The following is a 27,626-nucleotide window of genomic DNA, read 5'->3' on the forward strand; positions in this document are numbered from 1 at the left end:
AGAAAGTCCTTCCCTACTCTCCCAATAAAGACGATATTTGGAGACAGCAGATCTGACTGAAGGACTTTAAAGGGGTCCAGACAGTTACATGGCCCCCATTTCTATAATACAGTAGCCCCCCAAAAATATTAATTTATCCTCTCAACGGTCCTGTGAAAGAGAAAAATTATTCTCGACGTTTTACAGAGGAGGAACTAAGGTACAGAGAGGTTAAATAACCTAAGGTCGATTGGACGCGGCTGCCAGGGGGGTGAGGAAAGCTCCCCACCCCCACGAGGGCGGGGTTGGGGGGCACCGCTGCTTGGGGGGGAGGCCTCCCCCACATGTGGGGCTGAGGGGGGGTGCTCGGTTTGCTGGCGCACAGGTTGGCCCGGGGCGGGGCGGAGGAGGCCGCTGCCCCGGACTACAGCTCCCGTGGTGCCCCGCGGCGGAGCGGAAGGGCCCTGCTGGCCCGCGGCGCGGGGGTAGCTGCTCTATCCGGGGCCTTGGCGCTTCTCTTCCTTTCGCGCCGGCCGCCGCTGTGGAGCGGCGAGTCCATGTGCGCATCGAGCGGCGCTGCCCTGCCCTCCGCCTCCCCGCGCGCCGCCCGCCCCGGCCCGGCCATGGACCCCAACACCATCATCGAGGCCCTGCGGGGCACCATGGACCCGGCTCTGCGGGAAGCCGCCGAGAGGCAGCTCAATGAGGTGAGGGCGCAGCGGGGCCTGGGCTGGAGCAGGAGCCCGGCCGCCGGCAGGACAGGCGCCGGGCCTGGCCCGGGGGAGGAGGCGCTCAGCCCCCGGGGCCGCAGCGGGGAGGCCTGAGGGGCCGCCGGCGGGGGCAGCGGGGCAGGACTCGGCCGGGGAGCGCTGGCGGGATCCTCGGCGATGGGGGAGAGCCCGGGCAGAGCGGGGGTAGGCGAGGACGGGGCTGGGGAGTCTCCTGCCGTCAGCCGGGGCAGGAGGGGAGTCGCCCGGGGGACGCGGCGGCGTGGGGGGCCCGCTGGGGAAGCCATGTGGAGGGGCAGGCGGCGGCGGCACGGAGAGGTCTGTCTGCCGGAGGGGCCGGGGAAAGGCCGCGGCAGTGCAGTGCCTCGCTTGATGTCGTGTTGCCTTCCTGCTCCGTCAGCATTGTCCTCCGCTACCTGCCAGCCCCCGACGTGGGTCTCTGCAGCCGCTTGGGCGGAGTGCCTGGGGCAGCCCCCTGCTTGTCCCATGAGGAGCCATGAGTCGGACAAGTCCGGTTTCCATGAGCTTCTGTAAAGTGTTGGTCGTGAGTCTGGGGAAAGGAAAACCACGCTGAATTGTTTCCTAATTAAAATAGTCTTCGATATCACTCTCGGGTGTAGTTAATCCACATAGGGCCATACTGTTGAGTTTTGGGAGAGGGGGAGGAAGGGGTGTAACAAACTGCCACAAAAAGTTGTGCTCAGCTGGTGGCAGAAAGCACCCCATTCTGGAGGCCAAGAAATGCACAGTTCCTCTAATATCAGCCGTAAATTCTCCCCATTGTCTTTTCTGAACACCAGTAAACAATTTGTTTAACAGTGGAGTTTGGTGATCTTTATGGCTCCGAGGGACGGCATTTGGGACCCGGTTTGTGGCCATCTGTATGAATATTTAAAGACAACGTGTGTCTCTAAATTTGAGAACTGGAAAGGAAGATTAAACGGTGGAAGTCCATTGCTTTGTGATTTAAATGCCACAGGTAGCATTTGGTAAAAAGAAAAAAAGTTTTAGTTATGATTCTGATAGCTTGAAACTTTTTAATAGTTTTTAATCAGTTATTTAATCAATAATTTAAACAGTTGGTTTTGACCCTCATATTCAATGTAGCTTTGTTTTGCGTGCAGTTGGACTGTATATAACTTATTTACATAAGTGCCAATAGTGTAAATTTATGTGCTCAGTACATGTCTGAAGACAAGGTTCCTGCTCCAGAAGCTTGCACTCTCTACATGCCTATGTCTGGTGGTGGATGGGATGCAATGAAAGTAGCATGCCTTGTTAGTTCCATGGCTTGTTTGATTTTTAAAAAAGTTTGGGTGTCTTGTTTCAGTCCACCTAACTGGCTAACACACTTGTGTGCCAGAGGAATGGAGACTAAGACTTGTAGACCTTTTGGAAGAGTTGTATTTTAAGGGTTGATGTGAAGAAGGTGGTGTCACAGGGCAGACTTGGTGAGGGACTGGGCTGCCTGTCCGTTCTATACACTTGTAGAAAATATATTTGATGTGTATTAATCCTCAATTCAAATTTACTTTTTAATTTGTTTTTGAGTAAAAGTAATACAGAAGAACACACAAGTTGGCTAAAATGAATATAATATAATATATACACAAGTAAGTCAACATATATGGTAATTTTAGTTCAGATCTACTTGTACTGTTGTTTGCTGCAGGGTCCAGATTGTTGAGCATTCAGGACTTTTAGATCCTCTGGCAGTGGGGGACTCCAGGTAACAGATTAATACTGTTGATTGAGAAATCATGGTGACCATCAACTGACTTATTTTGTTCACTCTGAAGCGTGATGGCCTACCATACTGTATACAAGTGTCCCTGTAAAATCCAAATATCCCAGTTATTTTGAAATCCTAGGTCGTTACTGCACCAACATGTAATAAAATGGTGAATTATTTTTAAATACAGGCTCACTGACAATTGAGAGAACTTTCCTGGTTAAATATCATTAAGTCCTGATCCTACAAGCACTCATGTATGTGTACAAGTTTACTTATATGAATTCTCTTTCTTATCTGTTTTGTCAGTTATGCATCTGTTTGCAGGTTTAGGACCTTAATTTGTAACCTTTACTCAAATTGATGTTTTCTGCTCTATAATGGGCCTCCCTTTCTGCTGTAAAGATTAAACTGCTTCTAACACTTGAATGATACAATGCAAGTGGCCAGCAGCTCACATGCTTTTTAGTTTAATAATTCCTCCTGGCTGTCGTATTTCTCTATCTGTGCTTTGGCCGAAATGGTTCTGATGGACTGATATTGAGACTTGACTTGAGAATTGCTCTTCCTCTTTCCTTTTAAGAGGCTACTTCTGATTTTACCTTCTGACAAGGGGAAGCAGTTTTCAGCAAGAGAATAAAGAATGAATTGACAGTCATAATTAAACATTACTGCCAAATGTTTTTACCAGTGGTCATCCTATTCTTGATATGTAATATATGAGAAGGTATATGTACACAATTGTTGCATCATATTCAAATAATGTATTTGCTGGTTATGCAAACATTTTATGAGACTTCTTTCTGAAGGGGGGAATGTCATCAGAGTAGGGGACTGAGAGGCAGATTTCTGGATTCTTCCACGCTTTGCAACTGAATGTTTGACCTTGGACAAGTCATTTAATCTCTGCTTGACTTTAATATGACTTCTTCATTGATTTTATTTTATTTTGTTTTTATTTTGTTGAGTCAGGGATTGGCTGATTGTAAAGTGCTTTGAGATCTGCAGAGTTTGAAAGATGTTCTGTAAATGCAGAGATCTGAGGGCTCTAATCTTTTGCTCTTTCTTAGTCAATATTTGTGACACCACTTGGAGAGAGAAACTATTGACTATGATGCCACCAATAACCTGTTCCCCTGTCGTCCTCCCCCCAGCTCTTCATCTCATAGACTCATAGATATTAAGGTCAGAAGGGACCATTATGATCATCTAGTCTGACCTGCTGCACAATGCAGGCCACAGAATCTCACCCACCCACTCCTGCAATAAACCTCTCACCTATGTCTGAGCTATTGAAGTCCTCCTCTCATTGAGTGCTAATTCTTATCTCAGTATCTTACCAAAATAGAAACCTATATCATAACCAGCTATCTGAGGTTCAGTATAGGCAAAACAGAGGTAGTGTGTGTTAATAGAAGGGAGGGGAAATGCTTAGAAGAACTGGTAGAGTCTTTTATTACTTAGAGGGCATCTGTCCCAAGTTATCAAGATGGTTTGCAACCTGGGTGGTTCCCAATAGATTTATCTTTACTTCTTGGCTGGGTGGGAGGTTGCTAAGTAGCTACATTCTACAGGGACACTTAGGTTCTACTTGGAAGCTGACCCTTCAAGTAAGCCTATCACAAAGGAGGAGGATGAGCTATATTCCCAACTGGGACAATTTTGTACATTGAAAATGATATATAAAAAGGGCTCAGATACTAAAGTGATCAGTACCTCAGAAATGCATATGAAAAAAAGGTGTTTTAAGAAGGCAACTATGGGAAGACAGTCGATTGTATGCCCCTACCTTCTAAACTCAGAACAGTCACTATTTTGGTAGCTGGTGTTCTCTAGCATGTTCTTCATTGTGATTCCAGAGAATGGTTATGGTTTACTACTCGAGTCTGTCTGACATAACATTACAAGCTAGTCTTGTTAGGTAAGACACAAGAATAACTCAAATGCAGGTGTTATTAAAATGACCCATTCAAATAATAATCATACAACTTTTTTGTATGAGAACTTTCAAAAAATTACTGATTACAATGCTACATAGCATTACTTAACCCCAGTAACCTGTTTTTTGTGTTTTGTTTTTGAAGGAAAATAAATCTGAGTTTGTTGGGAAAAGTTATTATTCTTTGTGGTGTGAAGCCACTCCTTTCAAAAGTCAGGCTTAATCTGACGTCTCGGTCTGAAATATGATACGTAGAGTACTGTATAATATTGAAGAGTGGTCGCCAAAGCATACCCTCAGCCTAACAAAATAAATCTGTGTAATTCAATTGAGTAGCATTAATCTCCTGTTTTACACGCACGTAAATGCCTTGATGCTGAAACAATTGTTTAAGTAAAATTCTTGAACCTAGACTGACTAGTGAACGCTTTGGAGTAAAATGCATAATTTTCACATACGATCATGCCTTTGATCCAAAGATCTCCAGATGCTGAACCAAACATTAGTTCAGCTTTTTGGCATTCTAAAGTAGGGTAAATATAGTGGAAGTCCCATTTTTCAGATGGGTAAACTAAGATGGTCTTTAGCTGCATGACCATGGTGGGCAAATCACTTATCAGTGGTAACGCCAAGATTAGAGCATAGGAGTCCTGGCTATTTGCCATTTTCAAACCACTAAATCATGCTTTCTCAAGTGGCTTACTGTTTATAAGGTGCACTTGCTTCTCAGTAACCATCACATTTCCCCACTACTCAAAAACCAAAAAGTCGGTACATGACATCATTCTAAAAGGATTTTATCATCTTTGCCTTCCTTCCCTAATATAAATTGCTGTACAGTTTTTAAGAGGAAAAAATCCTAATGTTTATACTCTTGTCTAAGATGTTTTCTGTACTTAAAACTTATATTGACACAGCTGTGTCAGTCAGGGGTGTGGAAAAAACACTTCCCTGATCATCATAGCTATGCTGACAAAACTTCCAGTGTAGATGAAGCTATGCTGACTGAAGAGTGCTTCATAGATGTGGTGTTCCTACTCTGACTGAGAAAATAGGTATGGTGATTCTGCACTAGAGGGCTGTGCTGGTATTGGCTCAGTAGTGTAGACAGCCTAAGAGGAGGAATGGGAGAGATTAGCTTGTGAAAAAGAGAGTTTGAAAATACTGTTGCAGGCAGGATCAACACATGAAACGGACAGGAGGGGGCCAGAAGACTGTCTTCACTCGGGGGTGGGGGTTGGGGCAGAGTTGTGGTCTTAACCTGAGTTTGCTATTTCAAGTTAACTAATACTAGGTAAAATCCTTGTGAAGACAAGGCATCTTGTAGTTTCTATGTGAGTTATCAGGTGGAGTAAAAGACAATGGAGTTGGCTAACTCTAGGTCAGGCTTTTTCTACACTATCACTTTTGTTAGGGGTTATGGTACCCCCCTCCACCCCCGCAAGTTTACCGGGAAAAGTGAAAACAGCCTCTCCTTCTGACATAGGTCATTGGGAGTGGTTTAATTATCCCAGCAGGAGAGCGGCCACGTGGGAGAACTTACAGCAGCACAGCTGTAGTGGTACAGCTGTGCTGCTGTAAGGTTTGTGGTGTAGACACAGCCTTAGACGGCAGGTTTTTTTTTCCCTCACAAAACAGACTTCTGTACCTGCAGACTATTCTGATGAGTTAGGGCTGCAATGGTTTGCTTGGCAAGGTCTGATGTGAATGTATGCTCTCTCTACAGTATGCAGTGCTATTATAGCTCTGTCGGTCCTAGGATATTAGAGAAACAAGATGGGTGAGGTAATATCTTTTATTGGACCATCTTCTCTCACCAACAGAAGTTGGTCCAGTAAAAGATATTCCCTCACCTACCTCATGCTTGAATAGGTGTCCCGACACTGCTGCTTAGTAATGTTACATATCTTACTTACACTTTTTGTATGCAGCAAACAGTAACTTCACAAGAGAGACTAGATGGATACCACCAAATTGTGAAAAGATGAAATCAGAATAGCTTGAGCATCTTTTTAATGGCCAACTGAATTCTTCATCCTAATGTAATGATGTCTTGCTGTTTAGTGTCATTTCTGGATTGGTGAAGATAAGTAATTCACCTAGGAAAGCTTTACATTTTTGAAAAACATCATGATTCAGTGATGTGTTTATCTTGCTTGGAAAAGGTAAGTAAAGAATTCAGTGTTAGAATACTTTGTAAAGCTATACTGAACTTTTAAAAAAACTTGCATCTCATTGTAAAATAGTTTACTTGCTCAACTAGTGGCAGAGACCATACAGATATGAAATAGACTTTTTAGCAGTTTATATTTACTTCCTTTTGACCTATTATGCAAATTATTCATCTGATCTTTGTTAAAATGTGTGCTACCCTGGAAGAATATTTGTTTTTTGTTTACATAACTTGTGCTTCCAGTCTAGCAAAATATAATTTATTTTTAAAAACAGTCCTTTGGTTTGCTGCTTTGACTGTAAGAATTTTGGAAAAATACCATATGCAGTATGGCTTTTATGATAGCCTAAAATTTTCATGCTCCAAGGGAGAACAAGAAAGTTTACCTGTCTAGCAAAAGTGAGATGAAGTTGTTGGGGGTTATTTAGTATTCAGTTTTTCATAAAATATTATATTTGGGTATGAATATATATCCATTACAGTTACATTTATCTTTGTGGGAAAATAATGTCTTTTCTCTGTACTAATTACCTATCTGAAGTTTAATATGTTGTGCTTTGGTTTCTATCATGTTCATTTCAGATTGAATTTTATAGTTGAGATTATGTAGCACATGTTACAGTTTTCTGTTTGTAATATAATTGTACATGTATGACTATATCAGGTAGGCAGACACATATCTAGTGTATCAAATTTCTGAAATGTGCACGAAGATGTGTAGGCTCTGGAAAACTGATGCTAACGAACAGTGGGCTAACTTTTGTGGTCTGATAGAAAACATTCCTCAGCTAGTAAGGCTCAATGGCAAAGATTGCTCAGGGGAAAAGTCCCTGAATTCTTTGGCTCTTAGTCAACAAAGTCATACCAGTGACACAGCATGTTGGAGTGGGGAAAGAGCAGTAGGTCAGCATTGCTATTAAATGCTATATTACATGGTAGAAAAGGACAGGCTTTTATTACCAGAAATTATGCTGCAATTAAACATATTTGTAAGTCTAACTTTATTTTAATATGTACAAAAATTAATGATGTATGTAAACAAGGAAGATTAGAGCAAGATAATACTAATTTGACCACATTTTACTGATGCCAATGACTTAGACTTAAGAATTTCTCCTGTTTTCTCTACAGAATTTGAGCATTAGGTAGAAACCCTTTTGCAACCCTGCAATCTGTTGTTTTTCATTCCTGTCTTGGGTGATGGTAACTGCTTGTGGGATACTTTATACCCATATCTGGTATTTCCGAAGGCTGTGGTAAATGGAAATCTATAAAAACAAAAGCTTCTAAATTCAAACAATTGACATAAGGAGGAATAAATAAACTTTCATGCATTTGGGCTATTACTGTTTGAAATATTCTGAAAGTCATATTTCATTTTAATTGATGCCTGAATTTCCTCTCATTATTTTAAGTCCTCATTCCCAACTCCCCTTATGTTCTCAGATATTTCAGCTCATCCTGGGCATTCACAACAAAAGAAGTCAGTGGCTGTATAAAACAAGTGCTTAAAACACAGAGCATTTTTTTTTAGCTCTTGTGTCAGTGAACAGGAACCTGGAATGCTGGGACACAGCCATTTGTTAGAGAATAAAAATATGGTAGGAGCTTAGAGATGGCTGCAACAGGCAAGTCTGTCCAAAAACTTTTATGCTGTGATCACAATGACTACCTCCAGCATATGGTTCTAATCTTAGTTATAGTACGTAAGGCCACCTGTTGTGTGAAAATTAATGAAGTACTCAGGTGCAACAGAATGATCCATTGGAATTGAGTTGGTTTGGTTTTGTTGGTTTGCCTCAGACAATTAGGGTATGTCCACAGTTCAAGCTGGAGACATGCTCATGCTAGCTGTTGTTCAGTTCACACGCTGAAAACAGAGTTTCAGAGTAGCAGCCGTGTTAGTCTGTATTCGCAAAAAGAAAAGGAGTACTTGTGGCACTTTAGAGACTAACACATTTATTTGAGCATAAGTGAGCTGTAGCTCACGAAAGCTTATGCTCAAATAAATTTGTTAGTCTCTAAGGTGCCATAAGTCCTCCTTTTCTTTTAAAAACAGTGGAGCCTGAGCAGTGGGATGGGCTAGCTACCCCAAATACCTGCCTAGGGTCTTAGCTGGGCATGTACTTGGGGTAGCTAGCTCGTTGTGCTGCCATGGCTACAGTCTATTTTTCATGCATTCACTCGATGAGAGCATCCCTGAGTATGTCTCCATTGAAGTGGGAATTAGACCCCCAACGTAGTCATACCCTGAGGGTGAAATCCAGCCCCTGTTGACATGGCAAAATTCTCATTGACTTTGTAGTCAACTGCATCAGGCTCAGCTCTTGTTGAAGCCAGTGGAAAGACTTCAGTGGGCGCTCAGTCAGCATCTTAAATGTTTGAATGTACTTTTTTGAAGGCTGTTTGTTTAATAAAGAAATGGAAAGCAAGGGGAAAACTTACTTGACTCTTTTTGGTAGGGCCAATAAAATTCAGGCCTCAGAAGTCATATTAAGGCTTAGCTGCATGTGTATTGATGGTAATTAGGCAATGAGTCTCAACATTTTTTACGCTGGAACTTACCTTCAATTTAGTAGAATGGGGAAGATTGGGTTGTTGTGAAGCACATCTTGAGAGCCCAAATTTGATACACATCAATATTTACATTTTATATCTGTATGTGAATTTAGTGCTCATTGATTGCCTCGATTAGGAGAACAGCATTCATCTTTCATGCAGAGCCTATCTCACTACTGTGCTACTAGTGCAGCTACTTCAAGAATGGGTATCTACTCTGCTAAAGGGAATACACTAAATTAGAATTAAGGCCACTTAAGTTCTGTGTATGAGTGGCCACACAGGTTTAATTTAGTTTAACTGAATTAAATTCACACATTTAGTTAGTTCAGATTAATTTTTGGAATGATGTCCCCATCCCCTGACAGTCTCTAAAAGTGATAATTCTCAGGGTACCCAGGACTTTGAGCCACCTTGTTACCCCCTGTCTCCAGGCTAATTCTGAAGAAGATTAAAAATGACTTCAGATTTCTGTGTAGTCTGTTTTTTTTGTATCCATAGCAAGCAACTTGGGTAACTCAAGTCACCTTGTGTATATGCTGTCTTTTAAATTAAAAAAAAAAAAAGAAAGAAAAATTCTCGCTGAACTCCCAGTTAGCAAAATGCTTAATCCCTTTAAGAATGCCCCTTTAAGTATGTGGTCGTCCACTGACTTTAACGTTAGTTGTATGCTGCATTACCTTGCTGAATTGGGGCCTAATGCATGAGTCACTGCAATTAAAACATACTGCTGTACAAGAAAAAGTACTTGAATGCCATCCATTTCCACAAGTGCAGAGAATAGAGAAGGCTTAAACAGGTGCAGAAATTCATGTTATCAGATGATTTAAAAACAAACCTTTTTTAAATATAAACTAATATGCTTCATTTGATGAAAAGCTCCACATCTTTAGGACATAGGGAGCTGTGGAGAGGTAGGGGGCCATAGACCCTCAAACTCTGCAGTGTCTGTTACTCCCAATTACTTGTTCCTAGCTTTTCTTTCCTCTGCTCCTGTATCTTGAATCCCTGGATGCTGTAGGAATAATGACTCCAGTGCACGCTTTGTTTAAAAAGAAAAAAGACACTTGAGCTGTACGTAGTGGAGGCACTGTTTCTGTGGACTTCCACAGTCTGATATATATCGCATGTAGATCTTGTGACCCAGTGCTTAGAATGTGCATGCATAAATGTGTATTTTTTTTAAATCTCCAACAAAAAACCTTGTTAACTTCCAGTTCAGTTTGCTTCTTAATATTGTTTAAAATGAAGGTGTTTCAAGTTTAAAAAAAAAAAATCAAACGCAAACTATTAAAAAGTATGGAATTGACTAGTAAAGGCAAGTTGCATGAATATTCAAATATATGAACAAGTGTAAATGAATTTGTATCTAGAGCATTTAGGAGATGTTTCTTCATGAAACTTGTCTAGAGAGACTGCCACAGCTGGATAAACTAATCTGTTGATGTTGTAAATGCTTATAAGATGCATTCATGGTGTTACTGATTATTTGATCGTGTACAAAGAGCACTTGGTCCTGATAAAAGTATGTTTTTCATGATGGCTTGTTTATCTTGTAGAGGAGTTGTAAAAGATTGGTTTATCATAATTTTATACTGTATTGTAACGAGGCATTCTTTCATTTTGTAATGTCATAGGTAATGCCCTTTTAATGATCTTGAACATGTTGATATTTTCTTTGTTTCATATAGGAAGTAGCTAGTGGATAATGTGTAGGTAACAAACATTTTCCTATAAAATGTAGGTATTATGTTGCTCTGTCCCAGGTGCACATCATTGATACCTGTTTACTGAAAAGCAGGTAAAGCCACTATATTGACTTACGTTCTGTAAAGACAAGCAAGAAAGCAACATTTCACAAGTGGATAAAGGACAAAATCAAGGAAGAGATGTTTTCAAGTTGTAACGGTATTATAAACAAAGCCTTATATATTGTGTAGGTTTAAGTCGAGGTCACTTCCTCTCAGGAAATTTTCTTCTTTTAGTCTTTTCCAATTTTTCATGCTGGGGTTAGGGGCATATAGGTTGCTATCATAGTTTTAAACTTGGCTAGTAATATTGAGAATGCATACAACATTTTCTTGTAGGCAAAGTTAATCAGTGTAGTGAAGAAAACTACTCCTTTGAGGAGACTTATTGTGCATATCCTGCCAAATTTTTCACATTGCTGATGTTACTGTGTTTAGGTTTCTATGCAGAAGCCAAGGTTCTGTAAATTTGCCATTGTGCAGTGTATTCTGATGATGAGAATACAATTCTTTTGTTATAGAAGGCCATATTTATTGATAGTGAGGTTAAAAAAAAGTCAGTTGTGGTAAGAGTGTAGTGCTTAGTTTATAATAGAGTTGCAAACTACTCAGATTAGTCTATCATGAATTCATGCCTTGATGAATCATCCATGTCTCAAAGTAAAGGGAAGTCATTTGACATCCAGTGCCCCCTGTAAGCATTGCTAAAGAAGATAAAACTTTGGAAAAATGGTTCTAGGAATTTTAACAGCAAAGTGGACTTTGCCCAGCTGCACTTACATGCAGTAAGACAAGAAAATTGCCTTTATTTCTCCTTGCTTGTATCTTAAATTACATTAATCATCTCCTTTACTTAGGAAAGAGCTAACTTATCAATTTCCTTTTTCTGAGAGCAATTATAGCTCACATAATCTGATGTTAATAGACTATAAAATCTTATGGTTCTCTATTTGAGCTGTAGATGTTCACATCCTAAATGTTTAGATAAAGTGTAGAATTTTTTAAAAAAATTTAATGGAGGGTGATTTTATATAATATTAGATATTCAAATCTTTCTTTAAACATGGCAGCAAATTAGGTTAAATATAGGTCTATAAGCAAAGGCTCTGTCTAAACACAAATACGTATCTTTAAAAATATGTTTTTAGTCTGGTTCAAATATACTCATAGACTCAGGTCACAGTAGCAGATCAATGAATGACAAATGTTGGACAAAATCTGAGAATACCATGATGTTAGAAAATATGTACAGCCTGGCATCTCCAAATGCTAAAAAGATCAAATAATGACTTAACGTCACCATTCCATGCTGTCTTAATTCAGAATGCCAAGTTGTTATTTAATTACACAGTGTACTTGTAGCTGTGTTGTCATGATGTAATATATTTGTCCTAAACTGGGGATAATTTATTCTGTGGTAAAGAAATCTGATTACAGAAATCTGTTTCAGACATTGGGAAGGGAGGAAATGTGGTCTTCAGTAAATAATAAGAATGTCCCCCCCACCATGTGATCTTCTGAATACATCAAACTCAAGGGGTTTTGAAAGCTTTTATTTGTCACTTGATATTACAACATAATTTGAATTGCTGATGTCATGATTGCATCACATGGTACTCACAGACATTTTTGAAAATGTATCCTGAAGCTTCAAAGTTTTATTTGCAAGCCGATTGGTTTCCAGTGTTCTTTTTTAACATCTGGCTTACTTGGTTTTGTCTTCTGCTTTGCAGGCTCATAAGTCAGTGAACTTTGTTTCAACTCTGCTTCAGATCACTATGTCAGAGCAACTGGATTTACCAGTGAGACAGGCAGGCAAGTTTTCTTTTTCTTTATACTCAGAATGTTTACATACTGTATACACATTACATACAAAAAAATGAATATGACATTAAGGTTGCAAAGTCAAGCGTTCAAAAGCTAGACAGTGCCAGAATTAAGGTTGCCTATGTAGTAAATGAGACTGGTTGAATGATGAGGATAAAAAGAAATATTGAATAAGCTACCAGTTTAGTGAGCACAATCCATTCTGTGCAGTGAATGAGTGTCCTGTGGAAAAAATAATCTTAATTTATTATGCAATTTAGTATAATAGTGTACTGTCATGCATATGCATACACAGAGGCCAAATTAAGATGGCAACGGTAACCATGACTTTTTTGTTTTTTCTGAATTTTTGAATGCTTGCCTTTGTAACAGTAATGTTCTTTTAATGCAGTGTTTGGAAATAATTTCTAAGTTTATTTTGGTTTTTAGCACACTAAAATAAAAACAATGCACAGAAATTCCATCACATGGAACTATATTGACCTCTACATGGGTCCTCAGCAAGGCTGGAACCTTTTAGTCTTGGGGGAATTCTATGTCAAAAAATTAAAAATTCTGTGCACAATATTTTAAAATTCTGTTTATTTTGTTTGTCAAAATAACACAATATAATCACACCAGTTTCAATTATTTTGGTCATTTATTTCAAAATACCTATCAGCAAGTATGTCTGTAACAATAAAGACAACAAAAAGATTCCCCCAGGAGTAGAGCGTTAAAGAAACCCCTACATCAACCCAGTTCTTGTTTCTCTGTTTATGCTTTTGTTGGGTGCCTCAGACTGGATGTGTCACATGTGCCATCTGGGCACATCTTGCGGAGAAAACTCTGCCTCTCTGATCTTTTAGTAATTTTTCACCTCTTGCCCTGCTCCCATAGGGTTACCATATTTCAAGTTCCCAAATGCCAGGCTCAGGGGAAGCGAAGCTGTGTACTGGGATAGGGTGTTTGGGGGTGCAGGAGGGGCTGCATGGTGCCCCTGGACCAGACATCCGCACCCCCTTCGCCCCCAGAGCCCAGCTGCAGGCTCCACTCAGCTTCGTTACTGTCCTGCTGGGTAGAGACGACCTGTACCTGCTGATATGGGGGATGGGAGGCACAATTTAAAGATTCAGCTGTTCCTGGAACAGTTCGAGTCGCACCCCTGTCCCCCTGGCAGGTCCCTATTCCTGCTTACCCTCAGATTCTCTTCTCAGAAAGCAGCAGCCCCTCCCTACAGACCCCAGGTATTGCTCTTGTCTCTCCTCACAGAGCGCAGCTGCTGTACAGGGAGGGGGCCTAGCTCACCATGTGACTAAGCGGGGCCGGCAAACCTGGGAACCAAAGCCCTGCTGCGCAGGTGCACTGCGAGCTGAGGAGCCAGGCTCTGCTGGGTACAGCAGTCCCTGGCAGTGGCCAGCAGCTCTGCAGCACCATTTCTGCAGGTAAAAAAGAAATTCTATGCAGAACATTAATTCTGTGCAAATTCTGCATTGTGCAGTGGTGCAGAATTTCCCCAGAAATAACCTTTATATCCTAACACCAGACCTCTACGACATGAGCTAATGAAGTAATTGGTAGCAGTATGTGGACCAGCCACTAGAGGTGGGTGAGACAGATACACTTTGCCCATGGGTTTGTGCTAGATAGCAAGGGATGATTGAGACTCTCTAATCTTGAGTTGAATTCCAGGTTCTGTAGAGGCAAGTACTCTAAAGCAGGAGTTCTCGCAACAAATTCTTTTGTGGCCTCTCTTGCTGGTGGCTGAACTGACACTTTTTTCCCTAAAATACTTGATTAAGTTTAGGGAAAAAAATAAATAGCACATATACACATCCACATCATTGTAATTTATTTATTGCAGATACAAATATCACTTCACAGTAATATTTTTATTATTGAATGTTGGTTAATATCAGTCACTTTTCACAGGACACTATCTGGAAGGCTGTGAGAAGTGATACTTGCATGTTTAATATCACTTTTCTCAGCAACTCCCAGAACAAATTAAGCCCTGGATTGGGGGGTGAGGGGAGGGGTTGGCAGTGGGAGATGGGATGGGATGGATGTGGGCCGGGGGAGGCAACGGGGGCCTGGGGTGATGAAGGGGTGGATGCAGCGCCAGGAAGGCAGTGGGGTCCAGGGATGATGGGGAGGGGGGCATGGATGTAGGGCCAAAAGAGAGGAGGGTGGGGGGTGAGCCCTGCAGCTGTGCGGCTGGAGCGGGGTTGGCATCTGTTGCTGTGCGGCCAGGGGTCAGTGCCTGCTGCTAGATCCTGGAGCTGGGGGCAGGAGCTGCACGGCCGGGGAGGGGATCAGTGCTCGTGCCGGGATCAGGAGCTGCATGGCCGGGGCAGGGAGTTGGATCTCAGGGCCACAACACAGCCAGAGCCCAGAGCTGCATGACCAAATGCTGCGGGGGTCACTGCTCGCTGCCACAAGGCCTAAGACAGCACCTGCTGCTGTGCGTCCAGTGCGTGCTGCCACACAGCCAGGGCTGGGGATCGGCGTCTGGAGCCAACAGCCGCTTCGGTGTGGTTGGGACTACGGGTCAGCACCTGGGGTCAGCGGCCAGGGCTGGGGTTCAGAGCACATGGCTGGGGTTTGCTGCCAGGGTATTATTACATGGGAAGAACTTAGAATTTCAGAATCAAAAGGCTACAAGCTTTGACATATATTAAAAAAATTGAAAATGAAAAGGTAGATGAAGTGTTACTGCTTTTTAAAGAGAATATTTACAATCTTATAGTAAACTGTGGAGGTTCTTGGGTCTTTTGAACTTGTTATTTTTACATTGTGTCATATCTGACTGTGTTGGAACTAATTATCCCACCATCCTTTTCTGTTTCTTTGGGAGTGGCTCCTATCCTTTTTGCAGTAAGTAGGATAACTTCTGGTTACAGAAAATAAGGAAAAGAACAGCAGAAATAATTTCAACTAAAACCCTGATTTTCTTAGCTAATTTATACTGGCAGATTCTTGTGCCCATACAGATCAGCTGGCAAGGTCAGGAACTACATCATTATCATATTCAAAATAATAGGTTTACAAGGCGTGCTCTCTGAATCCTCTCTGATACTGGTGCTAGACACCATATAAACATTTAATTGAAAACCAGCAGAGAACCTATGGTACGTTGTACAGGTGTAGTCAGAATTCACTTAATATTAATTTTGCTGTAACTGTTTGTAAATCTGGACTTCCTTTTGCACTTGTAAAGAAAAGAGATTCATAAAGCATAGTAATCTGGAATCTGCCACATAAGCAGTTTGAATGTTTGTCAATTAGTGGAAACATGCATCTATGTCAGCAACCTAATATCTGCTATAAAGAGTCATAACGTATAATCTTTGTGTAGAGAAACTCAATTTGCTTTCAAGATTCACTTGAATGTAAAGCAGACCATGTAGCCCAAACATAGTCACATTATAGAATAAAATCATACTTTTAAAATACAAGCAATATTTGACTATAGAGATTTAATGCTGACTAGCCTTGTTTTTAAATGCCAAAAAATTGATCTCAAAATAATTACAAAGGAAGCTTCTTCAGAGATGGGTTTTAATAAAAAGTTACCACAATTCTTCTTCGTAACAAGAAGTGGAAATATGTTTTTCAAAAAGATTGTCTGAAAAGATAATAAAGTGTTGGGAATAGTGGACTTAAGAAATATTACAGATGCCACACTTGATAACTGAAGAAGGGGAAATTTTTGTTCCATACAGAAAATTGGGAGATTAGTGGTTTTTGTGTGCAGGTATGGTGGCTCTCTGATATGTTAAATGTTGTCCATTCAGTCAGAGTTCATTTATGGAATGCATTTTCTAAATGTAAAAATACGCATATCTGCATGATGACTGACTTTTGTATTGATACCAAGTGATGTCCTGCTGTTATCTGACAGGTGTTATCTACTTGAAGAATATGATAACTCAGTATTGGCCTGATCGTGAAACTACACCAGGGGAAATCCCACCTTATTCCATCCCAGAAGAAGATAGACATTGTATTCGTGAAAATATTGTAGAAGCCATTATTCATTCCCCTGAACTAATTAGGTATACAGTTTTAATTTGCTTATAATGTAGTCATAGTTTTGATACTGTTGTTTTAAAATTAATACCACTTGCATACTAAATTTCATTGTGTCTTGGATTGTAACACACAGATTTCAGAAAAGGGCAACAAAAATTATTAGTGTTAGGGAACAGATTCTGTGTGAGGAGAGATTAATAAGACTGCGACTTTTCAGCTTGGAAAAGAGATGGCTAAGGGGAAATATGATTGAAGTCTATAAAATCATGACTGGTATAGAGAAAGTAGATAAGGAAGGGTTGTTTACTACTTCTCATAACAAAGAACTAGGAGTCACCAAATGAAATTAATAGGCAGCAGGTTTAAAACAAATAAAAGGAAGTATTTCTTCACACAACACACAGTCAACCTGTGGAACACCTTGCCAGAGGATGTTGTGAAGGCCAAGACCATAACAGGGTTCAAAAAAGAACTAGATAAATTCATGGAGGTTAGGTCCGTCAATGGCTATTAGCCAGGATGGACAGGAATGGTGTCCCTAGCCTCTGTTTGCCAGAAGCTGGGAATGAGCGACAGGGCCTGGTTCACTTGATGATTACTTGTTCTGTTCATTCCCTCTGGGGCACTTGGCACTGGCCACTGTCGGAACACAGGATATTGGGCTAGATGGACCTTTCGTCTCACCCAGTAGGGCCGTTCTTATGTATTGGAGAACATAGAATTAATGCAGTTAGAGAAAATGGCTTTTCATTCTTCATTTGTACATTGTACAACATGTAAGCAATTTATTTGTGTAACATCTTTTGTACTTGGAGAAGAATGGATTCCTAAATTATTATAACCCTTTTACAAAATTTCAGAAGATAGTAAATGCTAAGCAGAAGGGAAATAGAAGACCAGATTAGACTCCTCTGTGTGTAAACAAGACTTCAGAACACGTTAAGTTTTATCTGTTCAGCCAAAAATGAGCTATTTCATCACCACAAAAAAACCTCTTAAAATAATGAAGGTAGTTATTTGTTTAACCATGTGTGTGTTTGATTTGCAGAGTACAGCTTACTACTTGCATTCACCATATTATCAAGCATGATTACCCTAACCGCTGGACTGCAGTTGTGGAGAAAATTGGTTTTTATCTTCAGTCTGATAACAGTGCTTGCTGGCTTGGAATTCTCCTTTGTCTTTATCAACTCGTGAAAAACTATGAGTGAGTTTTCCCCAAACAAAAAACTTAGAAAGTTTATCCATTTGTAGCAACATATTTTCTGTAAGTTTTATATATACTTCTGAATATGTGCTGGAGGTTAATGTATAAAATATTGAATTGCATGTTGCACTGAACACTGATAATTGGAGGTAATTTAATATAAATCTCTGAATTCAATAACAAGTCTTGGTAATATTTCACCATCTAGAGATAGTAGCTCATGTTGTCTTTCCTAATTAGTTCCATAAACGCAGTACATAACAATCTTTCTTCATATTAAAACTTTGAGATCAGAATACTAGGGTTTCTTTAAAGCAGTCGCTTTCTGAGTTGAAGATGGGCATGATTGTACAAGTCTTAGTGATAGGGGAAAGAGTGTCCAGGGGATAAAAGCATGGCTTTGTCAGGAACAACATGAGAAATAATGTTTGTTAGACATCTAGACAATTTGTAATCTAGATATTGTGTTACATGTGAAAAATATATAACAGTTGCAAAGTCCAAAAATTCAAAAGTTATGAAATGCGAGAATTAAGGTTGTCTGTGCAATCTTACTTTGGGCCCCTTGTGCGTATGCATTGTCCATTCTCTCATAGGAAGTCTGTAGCTGTAGCAGAGCCACAGATAAAATCCTATTCTCTAGCTCCCAATCTAGTGCCTTACATGCTTAATTTGTTTGTGAACGTCTGATGTTTGGCTATAAACCAGGTGTATCTAAGTGTAAATTCAGTCCATGCAATTGTATGTGTTAAATTTGAAAATCTGTCCCTCAGTGTGTAGTGTTATGGCTTAACAGTAGTAGGCAGTGATCCTTCACATCATCGGGTGTTAAGTAGCTGCCCCCGGACCACTTCCTACCAGCCTCCTTTTCCCCACAGATTAAATCAAAGAATCTCATATAAAGTCACTGACCTGCACTGTTAGTCATCTGCCTTTTCTTTGTAGGTGTGCTCAGGCAACGAGTTCCTGGGCAACACTGCCCCCAGAGTTCAGCGCCACTGGTCTCCTCCCTCTGAGCTGCTCTGCTTCCCCTTCCCCACAGGTGTGGTTGGGTGGAGCTGCGTAGGCCCACAGCTGCTCCTTAACCGCTTGCTCTCCCGTGTGGTGTTTGTACACCCCATCACTGTGGAGAATTTTGAATTTTGATTTTGTTTCACTTTGGAACAAAATGCAAAAAAATTTGAAATACTCCATGAAAGGGAATAGAGCCCTGGCTCCAGGTAAGTCCTCCTGGCTGGCTACCCTAGATCCATAGGCCGTGGAAGCACCAGGCAATCAAGGAGCTTCAAGCCTGAAAGCCCAGGCTCTCCAACAACTCAGTGGAGTTGGGTAGACGAGATGACAGGAAACAACTTCCTCCACTGATGTGGTTCTATCAGAATCAAACAGAATCCACGGAATATTTCAATTTTGGCAAATTCCAGTGAAAAAGTGTTTTGTTGGATATTTTCTGACCATCTTTACTTGTAACTTTCTTGTCTATAAAATTATGGGTTTTGCTCACTGTTTTCTTGCTACTGTGACCTTGTTTTACCATAGAAAATTGTGTGGCATGTATGTGATGTGGCATTCAAAGTGAGTGAGTTAGCAGGAGAACATTACGGTAGTGTTGAATGATAGTAAAATAATGGAAGCTGGGAAGTTGTTTTTTAACTTCATTTGGGTTTGGCTCTGTGTTGGTATAGCGCTTTTTATATGACCCCATGAGTGCCATAGTAAGATATAACTCAGTTTTTAAAATCTATCCTTAGGAGCCGCAGAGGCCTATGTGCCTCTCTTCTGTGCAGGCACAACTTACTTTTCATATCAATAAAGTTAGTTGTAAGATCTTTGTAAAGCATTTTATTCTTACCTAAAGGTACAAGAAACCAGAGGAGCGGAGTCCCTTGATAGCAGCAATGCAGCACTTCCTGCCTGTTCTGAAAGATCGTTTCATTCAGCTTCTGTCTGATCCATCTGATCAGTCTGTCCTCATCCAGAAACAGATCTTCAAAATCTTCTATGCTCTTGTTCAGGTGAAAGCAAATTTTCTGTATTCTTGAGCAAAGGTTTAATCTAAAGGTTTACTTCCTCCTTCTCTCTCTCGCTCTCTCTTCCCCTTCCCCCCCAAATATATTACACTCTAGGTACTAATGTATTCGAAACAATATTACCAATTCTGTTTCATTTGAGTCATTTTTCACCAATGCTCAACTGTGGTGTGAGTAACAAGCTTTTGGTATGATTCTGTGTACCATAACACCAATAATACAGATTTTTTTTTTTTAGTTTAAAATTGGGTTACACATTTTTTGAGTCTACCATCTTTGAACTCTCTGGAACCTGCCAGTGCCACTCCTGATTAAGTCAGAGTGGTTATGAGAGAACGAGCCATTTTATAACACTAGAAACAACCATTTATCTTTTATAGTGTTACTATATTGAGCTTATCTAACCAGAAGGAAACTGGACTAACATGCTGTTCAGAGCATTATTCTAATATTAGGTTGGGTGGTCTTGCAATGAAATTTAAAACCAGATTTACCAATCCTTCTATTGTACTTTAAGCGAAGCAAAGAATTGTCTCTAATTCGGAAAGATATAATAACTTAAATATTGTGAAATCATCTTCTATAGCAAAATTCTAAGTAAGGCAGAATTGAAAGGAAGCAGAATGTTTTTGAGGATGTAGAATAGGCTGCAAAAGATCTCTAACACCATCCAATATCACACTCACTTCTTTGCTCGCCGCTCATGGTACTCAAGTGTAGAGCAGATGTTCAGGAAGATTTTGGTAGATGAGCATTCAAACATATATAATTCAAGCAGTTGATCGGGTTGTTTTAAATGGCTTTATACTGAACCTATTTTATGCTTTTTAAATAGTATACATTACCTCTGGAGCTGATAAATCAGCAGAACCTGACAGAATGGATAGAAATTCTAAAAACGGTTGTGGACAGAGATGTACCTGCTGTAAGTACTTTTTTTATGTGTATGTTTTTCTTTCGGCTTGCAAATTGGCTTCTGAATTCGATTTCCTGTATTTAAAAGTTGGTTAAAAATGTTAACAGTATTGTTTTCTTTATTCTTACTACAAGACATCTTCTAAATGTGCGGCAGGACAAATAAGATTTTGTAAGGTTAATATGGTGGTTTAAACAGAGACTAAATGGAGAGAGTTTAAAATATTACCCTTTCTTTATAGACAAAACAGCAACTTGCAAGTTGTATTGTAACTATGTTGGCTTTTTACAAATGAAAGTTGTATTTGAACATTTATACATTACCTTTTTATTGTGGGCTTTTTTTAATTCATATTTTTAGATCTGATATTTCTGTTGATCTGGAAGCGTGTTTACATAGCTAATAGTGCAAAAAGAAAAGCAATTAAAAAAAAAAGACATTTCAGCAATATTCAACAAATTTAATCTTTCTTCCTAAAGGAAACTCTTCAAGTTGATGAAGATGATAGACCAGAATTGCCTTGGTGGAAATCCAAGAAATGGGCTTTGCACATCTTGGCTAGACTTTTTGAGAGGTAGTTGTTCTTCCCATGCCGTCAAATTGAAAAAAACCTAACTTCTAATATGAAATTTAGCAAAATATTTCTTCATACTTGAATTTTTCACTTTTAATTCTAGGTATGGAAGCCCTGGTAATGTTTCCAAGGAGTACAATGAATTTGCTGAAGTGTTCCTAAAGGCATTTGCTGTTGGTGTCCAACAGGTAAGAAATGCTTGAACCTGGGGTATTAGAGTAACTGTGACATTTAGCAATATTTTTTTCCTTCCCCCATCTTTTCGAAGGATATGACTCCTTTCAAAACATTTTGCATTAACCTGATGCTATCAGGGAGTATGCAGGAAATACTTACACTTAGTTATCAACTGAAACAATCTAGTGTTCACTTCTTAAGAAATATCGTATGTTGCTTGTGTAATCTGTTGAAGTACACTGTACCGCAGTTAGGCCCATGACACTGACTTGGGCTTAGGCTAAAGGGGTGTTTAATTGCAGTGAAGATGTTCAGGCTCAGGCTGCAGCCCAAGTTCTGGGACCCTCCCAACTGACAGGGTCCTAGAGCCTCGGCTCTCAGGACTGAGGAGGGGCACTGGATTTATGGCTTATTACAACATAAATGCCAATACATAAATCCATGGTATGACCACACTTGAATACTCATGAAGTTCTGCAGAGGTGTTAACAGTCCACAACCTTCAGTGGTCCCATACAGTATGTGCTAACTATTTATGCTAAACAGGCTGTTGCACCTTGCATTCTGCTGTGATGCTCCAAGTACCTTTCCCAGAACTGAAAAAGAGCTCTGTGTGGCTTGAAATCTCTCTCATCAACAAAGGTTGGTCCAGTAAAAGATACTACCTCACCTACCTTCTCTCAATATTCAGTGCAGTTTAGAAAGGCAAGATTTAATTCTCTCCCTAAAGTGGATTTGGCAGTAACTCCTTATAGAGGTGCTAATGTGCTAAGTACCAAGATTGTCCATCCTAAGGAGGAGTTATGAAGCCTGGATGGCTCCCCCCCCGCCCGATAATTTTAGTCTAGGCAGTTGATTGCATGGAAAAATGTCTTCAAAAGTTACAAGTTGATACTGTTAGAAGATTTTTTCAGGTGCACTTCTTAGACTTGCCTAGAATCACAGTTTCTCTGTCTGTGATTGTGTTATCCAGGAAACAACTATGGTTCAGGTCTTTAAAGGAAAATTCTTGAGGGACAGGATTTTTGAACCCATAAAAACTTCTCCTCTCTCTACAATATGAAGTTACATAGAAACGGAGTTATTTTGATCAGATTCTCAGGAAGGACACACATTTTGGAAGATGGTGCATGCGTGCGCACACGAGTGTGTGTGTGTGTGTGTGTATATATATATACATAAAAATAGGAAAGTCCAGAATATACTATTCCAACAGATTGTTTGCAGACATCAAACCCAACACGTGACACGGAACCCACGCTATTCAAAACTCTGACTTTTTGCACAGCGGTGGAGGTCAGCCTTAGGCATGTGCGCAAGGAAATTGATCCCTCAACTGCATGGTGGAAAAAATTCTTATAACATTTCTTTAATTGCAAAATCAAGAGACCCTCTGAAACACAAGAAAATAATAAGCAATTTCTGACGCATGAGGACAGGCTCAAGAGTTCCACTGACACTCTGTCGTGTACTCTGTTTTTATCAAAGAGAAATGGGGAGTAAATACACACTGTGGGATTACAAATTGTTCAAGTGCAGATTTGGCACAAAATAACTGAAGGTGTTCTTGGTGACTGTAGGCGTGCTCCTTCCTTCGTTGAAGAGCCATCTCCTATATTTCTGTTTTGGGTTACAAAATATCACTGATTGCCAATATGAGGCTCTATTGGTCATATCTCCATGAATTTTCAGAAGGGTCCTAATTACTGTTTGAAAGGAGTAGAGTACATGTCTGCTCCTCCCATTACTATCTCCTGATGGGTTTCCCAGAAGAAAGAAGGGATCTCTCAAAACAAATGATAAATGGGAAGAATCATATAGCTCCAGCACCAAGGATCCATTATCTGGATGTGATCATCGACCCAGGATTTTATTTGAATAGTAATCTGAAGGTTATCCACCACTAAATTTTTGGACACGTCATGTCACTCTGACTGCTTGGTGAAGCTATTAGTTGTACTAATTTCATACAGAAATGAAGTTTCTGCACTCTTCCTTCTTCTAAACAGCTTAAACAGCACAGTGAATGTACAGCAAGTGGTAAGAGATTATCTTACCACGAGGTGGCGGGGAACAAAACATAGCTTCTTCCAGAAAATGCTGAACTGGGAAGACTTGAAACAGATCACTTACCTGGGGAGTACATTCCAGAACCCACGTAGCACAGGACAAGTGGTCTGATAAGTCTTATCAGCTGGCTGATGCTGAGCCCAATTTGATTAGCTTTGGAAAGTATGATAAGTAATGTCAAAAGCAAACAGGTTTTCAATAATGCCATTGGTGTCATTTGAGCTGTCAAGGTTGAACCATCTGTATTGAAATGGGCAGAGCAGAATATAACTTTTATCCTACCACATTTGGTATCAAAGAACAAATGAACACCAGAGCCAACTGATTATGTTATGCTGAAATAAAGTGGGGAAGTGGAGCTCCTGTAACTAGGAAATTTAGGAACTTGGTTATAGATGTTAACATCCAAGAAAAAGAAAACTAATAATCTTTTCCAGAAGTAGCTCTGGATGAACTTTCTTAAACCTGGCCAAAAAAAACATTTATACACATTATGCGCATTCCCACGTCTAACAAAAATAATCTAGAACATTTGGGAGGGACAAAATCAATTACTTGGAATTATCTTCACTGTTTGAGACACCTGTGAATCTTGGACTGCTCCGCTGATGAATTAGGGGTGAGTCCAATGATAATACTCAAATAAGCATAGTCTTACTGTTAGGAGGGTGAGGAAAGAGGTGATCAAGAGTATTCGCACAGTATTCTGGCTCATAGAAAATCTTCACAATTTATTGTATATTATTGTTCAAATTCAAACATTGAGGGAATAACAAAGGAATTACTATAAAGATGTGAAACTAAGTAATATCCGAGAATTGTACTGGATGGCCTTTCCCTCAACTTAAAAAAAAACAAAACAAAACAAAAACACTCTTGTCCAGGTTTCAGCTATTGCTCATTTGATAAGAGCAGCAAGGGAAAGCTGATTTCTTATTCATATGTACCAGCTTCAAGGAATCCTCAGAGATACTGTTATCCAACACAGAACTTAAACTGGTTTAACAAGAAATCATCTTATATTCTAATCACTGCAGCCATATCTCTTTACGCATGTATGTGCCCATGCATAGCACACAGTGTAATTATGATGGAATTCCAATTTTGATTTTATTCCCCTATTTCGGTTGCTGGTAATTTAAATTTAATTTGAACTAAAAATGTTCAAGCTTGATCTCGGACCAAAGGTGAAGTTTTGTGGAGAGTTTGAGTAAAATATATTCAGCTGCTTCTGAGTTCTGGATGTGTGTTTGAGTTATAAGGTTTATTTTAAAAACTTTTTCTCCATATACTGTGTACTCATAACTCAAATGGCTGCATTGACTTACTATATTCCTTAGATTTAAATATCTACAAAATAAACCAAGTTCAAATCAAGTGTAAAGGAAATTGTTTCAATAGTTTTAAGTATTTAAAGGGGGAAACTTTATCAAGTAGTAAACATATAAGTTGTTTGATCAATTTAAATTTTTGAAAAGGCTGTGTACATGAGCCCATAGTTAGAGACGACAGAATTTAATAGCTAGATAAAGGAACTTACTAGCAGTTCTGATAATCTTTAAGGGAATTCAGTGCAAAATTGTATAATTTAATGCTAACTAATGCTAAAAAAACCTAAGGTCTCTGAAATCAGGAAATGCGGAAGGTTGAAAGTTTTAACACTGGTCCCTTATGCTTTGCCTTCTATAGTATGGTCTCTTGATATCTACTCATTGTCAAATACAATATATAATACAAACTGGAATTTCTGATGCAACCTTACATGCAGGAAATAACATTACAGGATATGCGCTCTTGACTTGGCTTATATCTCAACAATTTATTTACGTTGTTTAGCCTTTAGTTGTGCTCAAAGTTGGTAGTTTGGAATATATTTTAGAATACTACAAAAGTAGAATGATTTTGAACTTTGGAGCCTGTTTCACATTCATAGGTTAAATATCACTAAGCATAAAATATCTTTTACTGAAGTGATTTCTCCCCCCCCCCCCCCCCCAACTTGGCTTGTTTTGTAGCTCTTTATATTAGGCCTTAAAAATCAAGTCAATTCTGAATGTGAACTGTAACTTACTGTATATATAAGGCTGTATAAGACATTCCAACTCTATTGTTTAATTAACAGATTTAGTAAAGACTGTATTTTAAGGCATAACAGAGCTTAGAGAATCTGTTTCTTAAATACTTCATTTCTCAGTCTTGATGCAGAAATGGTAGGTTTTTTCCATGGAATATATTTTTAACCATCATTGTAGTCATCTTAATGACTGTAACTTTTCCAAGGAATATTTCTTAAAATAAAACAATTGAATTTCAACACTTTCAAGAAAATGATGGTGTCAGACCAAAGTTTCATCCATAAAACAAACTTCATCTTCTGTGAGTTTCAAGACTCAATTTCATATCCTGTATCTCTTCATTTAGCTTACAAGAGGGTAAACAGCAGTTTTGATACAAATAAGGATTGCTTTTCTGACATCCCAGGTGTGCCATTATAAAATCTAGGGTGTTTAAAGTCTTTGTGCTATGCCACTCTACTTTCTAAGGCAATGTATAAGCCATCTATAGTGGGATGGGTAAAATTCTGCATCTCCAAGTCTGCTAAGGTAATGAATGGGCTTTCAAACACCTTAATAGATCAGAGCCCAATCAATTTCAGTGAAGGCTAATATATAGGCAAAAATCATGAAACAATTTAGAAAGTAGCGATGTCCATCGTGAATATGTGGATAGATCCCTAGTTAAACTCCTGTGACAGTCTAAGGCAACTTTGTAATCTCATGTATAGATTTTTTTTTTTAAACTGAATTATTTTTCAAAATAATTGGATCTCATCTTCATCCATATTTCACTACTGGTAAGGTTTCGGAGGATTGATAGATGTGAATGACATTTTCCCAGTGGATACTTTTCTTTTAATCAGTTTTTCAGTCTTATCAAAGAGACAAAACATCAACTAAGCATAGAGACTGAACTTGACTTCTCCCTTTAGTCCCACCAGTTGCTTCTTTCAGAACAATTGTGGTATTACAGGCTTGGGCTGAGCTGCAGGGAAATTTTGCAGGACGTTGGTCCCCAGACTCGTCCAATCACTTGGAGATTAAATACCAATAATTAATGCAGTGGATCCAAGTTCTGGTTTGCAGTCAGCCCTTGGCTTGACAGAATTTAAATTGCTAGACTTACCTGGAGGAGCCCTATCCCCTTAGAAAAATAGGGCCAGGAGGCATACGAGAAGGAAAATGGAGCCAGCCCTCTACCCTCTCTGTTGCATGTTGTGTTTTGAATTAAGGGTTTTATTATACATGTATGTTATATGAGGTGACTGATACACCTCCATAATGCCATATTAAATTCAAACATGAAGCAGCAAACAGCTGGAAGGCCCCAGCCAAGGAGGCCAAGCAGTTTGGCAGGCCAAGCAGTGCAGCAGCTGGGTCTGCAAAAAGAATTGCAAGATGAAATGTCAGTGGTGCTCATTAACTTCCTTATCTCAGGGGAGAAAGGACCCATCATCCTGTGTTGTGGTGGTGGGTAGAGTTAGCATGAGTCACTGTTACCCAGACAGTTCTGAGGCCCATCTTCTCTCCTTTCCCAGAAGGCATTTTCTGATGGTGGAGTGTGGAGAACTTGCACTATTGCTGCATGAGCCATACCTGTTTGGTTAAATAAAGGACTTCAGTCTCCAGGGCTGTCAGTCCACCATCTCCCATGAACACTATAAAAATTACCTGAGCAAATTAACTAAACTTGTGTTGAAGAATTGGACGTGGCACAGACCAGAGGAACCCGTCACATGTTAACTTAGACTAGTCAACACTATTGTAGTGTAGTAAAAATCTGTTTACATTTGCAAGACTGTGAGGGGCTTTGTGTGGGCGGTCCTGCGGATTAAATGGCTTCTTGGTTACTGGTAAGGTGTTCAGATTTCTAGAAGCTGTTAATGAGACTTGATT

The 27,626-nt window shown here is 39.7% G+C and overlaps 1 protein-coding gene across 1 annotated transcript in view; it reads left to right on the top strand.

Moving 5' to 3' along the window:
* The first annotated feature begins 467 nt into the window (after positions 1 to 467).
* The window catches only part of IPO7 (importin 7), a 46,137-nt gene continuing 18,978 nt past the window's right edge, over positions 468 to 27,626 (top strand). Inside the window, exons 1-8 of the mRNA XM_077818396.1 lie at positions 468 to 686; positions 12,592 to 12,673; positions 16,569 to 16,722; positions 17,748 to 17,906; positions 19,765 to 19,921; positions 20,772 to 20,861; positions 21,332 to 21,426; positions 21,530 to 21,614. Of these exons, the coding sequence (XP_077674522.1) occupies positions 537 to 686; positions 12,592 to 12,673; positions 16,569 to 16,722; positions 17,748 to 17,906; positions 19,765 to 19,921; positions 20,772 to 20,861; positions 21,332 to 21,426; positions 21,530 to 21,614 (972 nt within the window). The 5' untranslated portion in view covers positions 468 to 536. The remainder of the gene's footprint in view (positions 687 to 12,591; positions 12,674 to 16,568; positions 16,723 to 17,747; positions 17,907 to 19,764; positions 19,922 to 20,771; positions 20,862 to 21,331; positions 21,427 to 21,529; positions 21,615 to 27,626) is intronic.

Source organism: Eretmochelys imbricata, chromosome 6 (assembly GCF_965152235.1).
Source record: "Eretmochelys imbricata isolate rEreImb1 chromosome 6, rEreImb1.hap1, whole genome shotgun sequence".
NCBI classification, from domain to species: domain Eukaryota; kingdom Metazoa; phylum Chordata; order Testudines; family Cheloniidae; genus Eretmochelys; species Eretmochelys imbricata.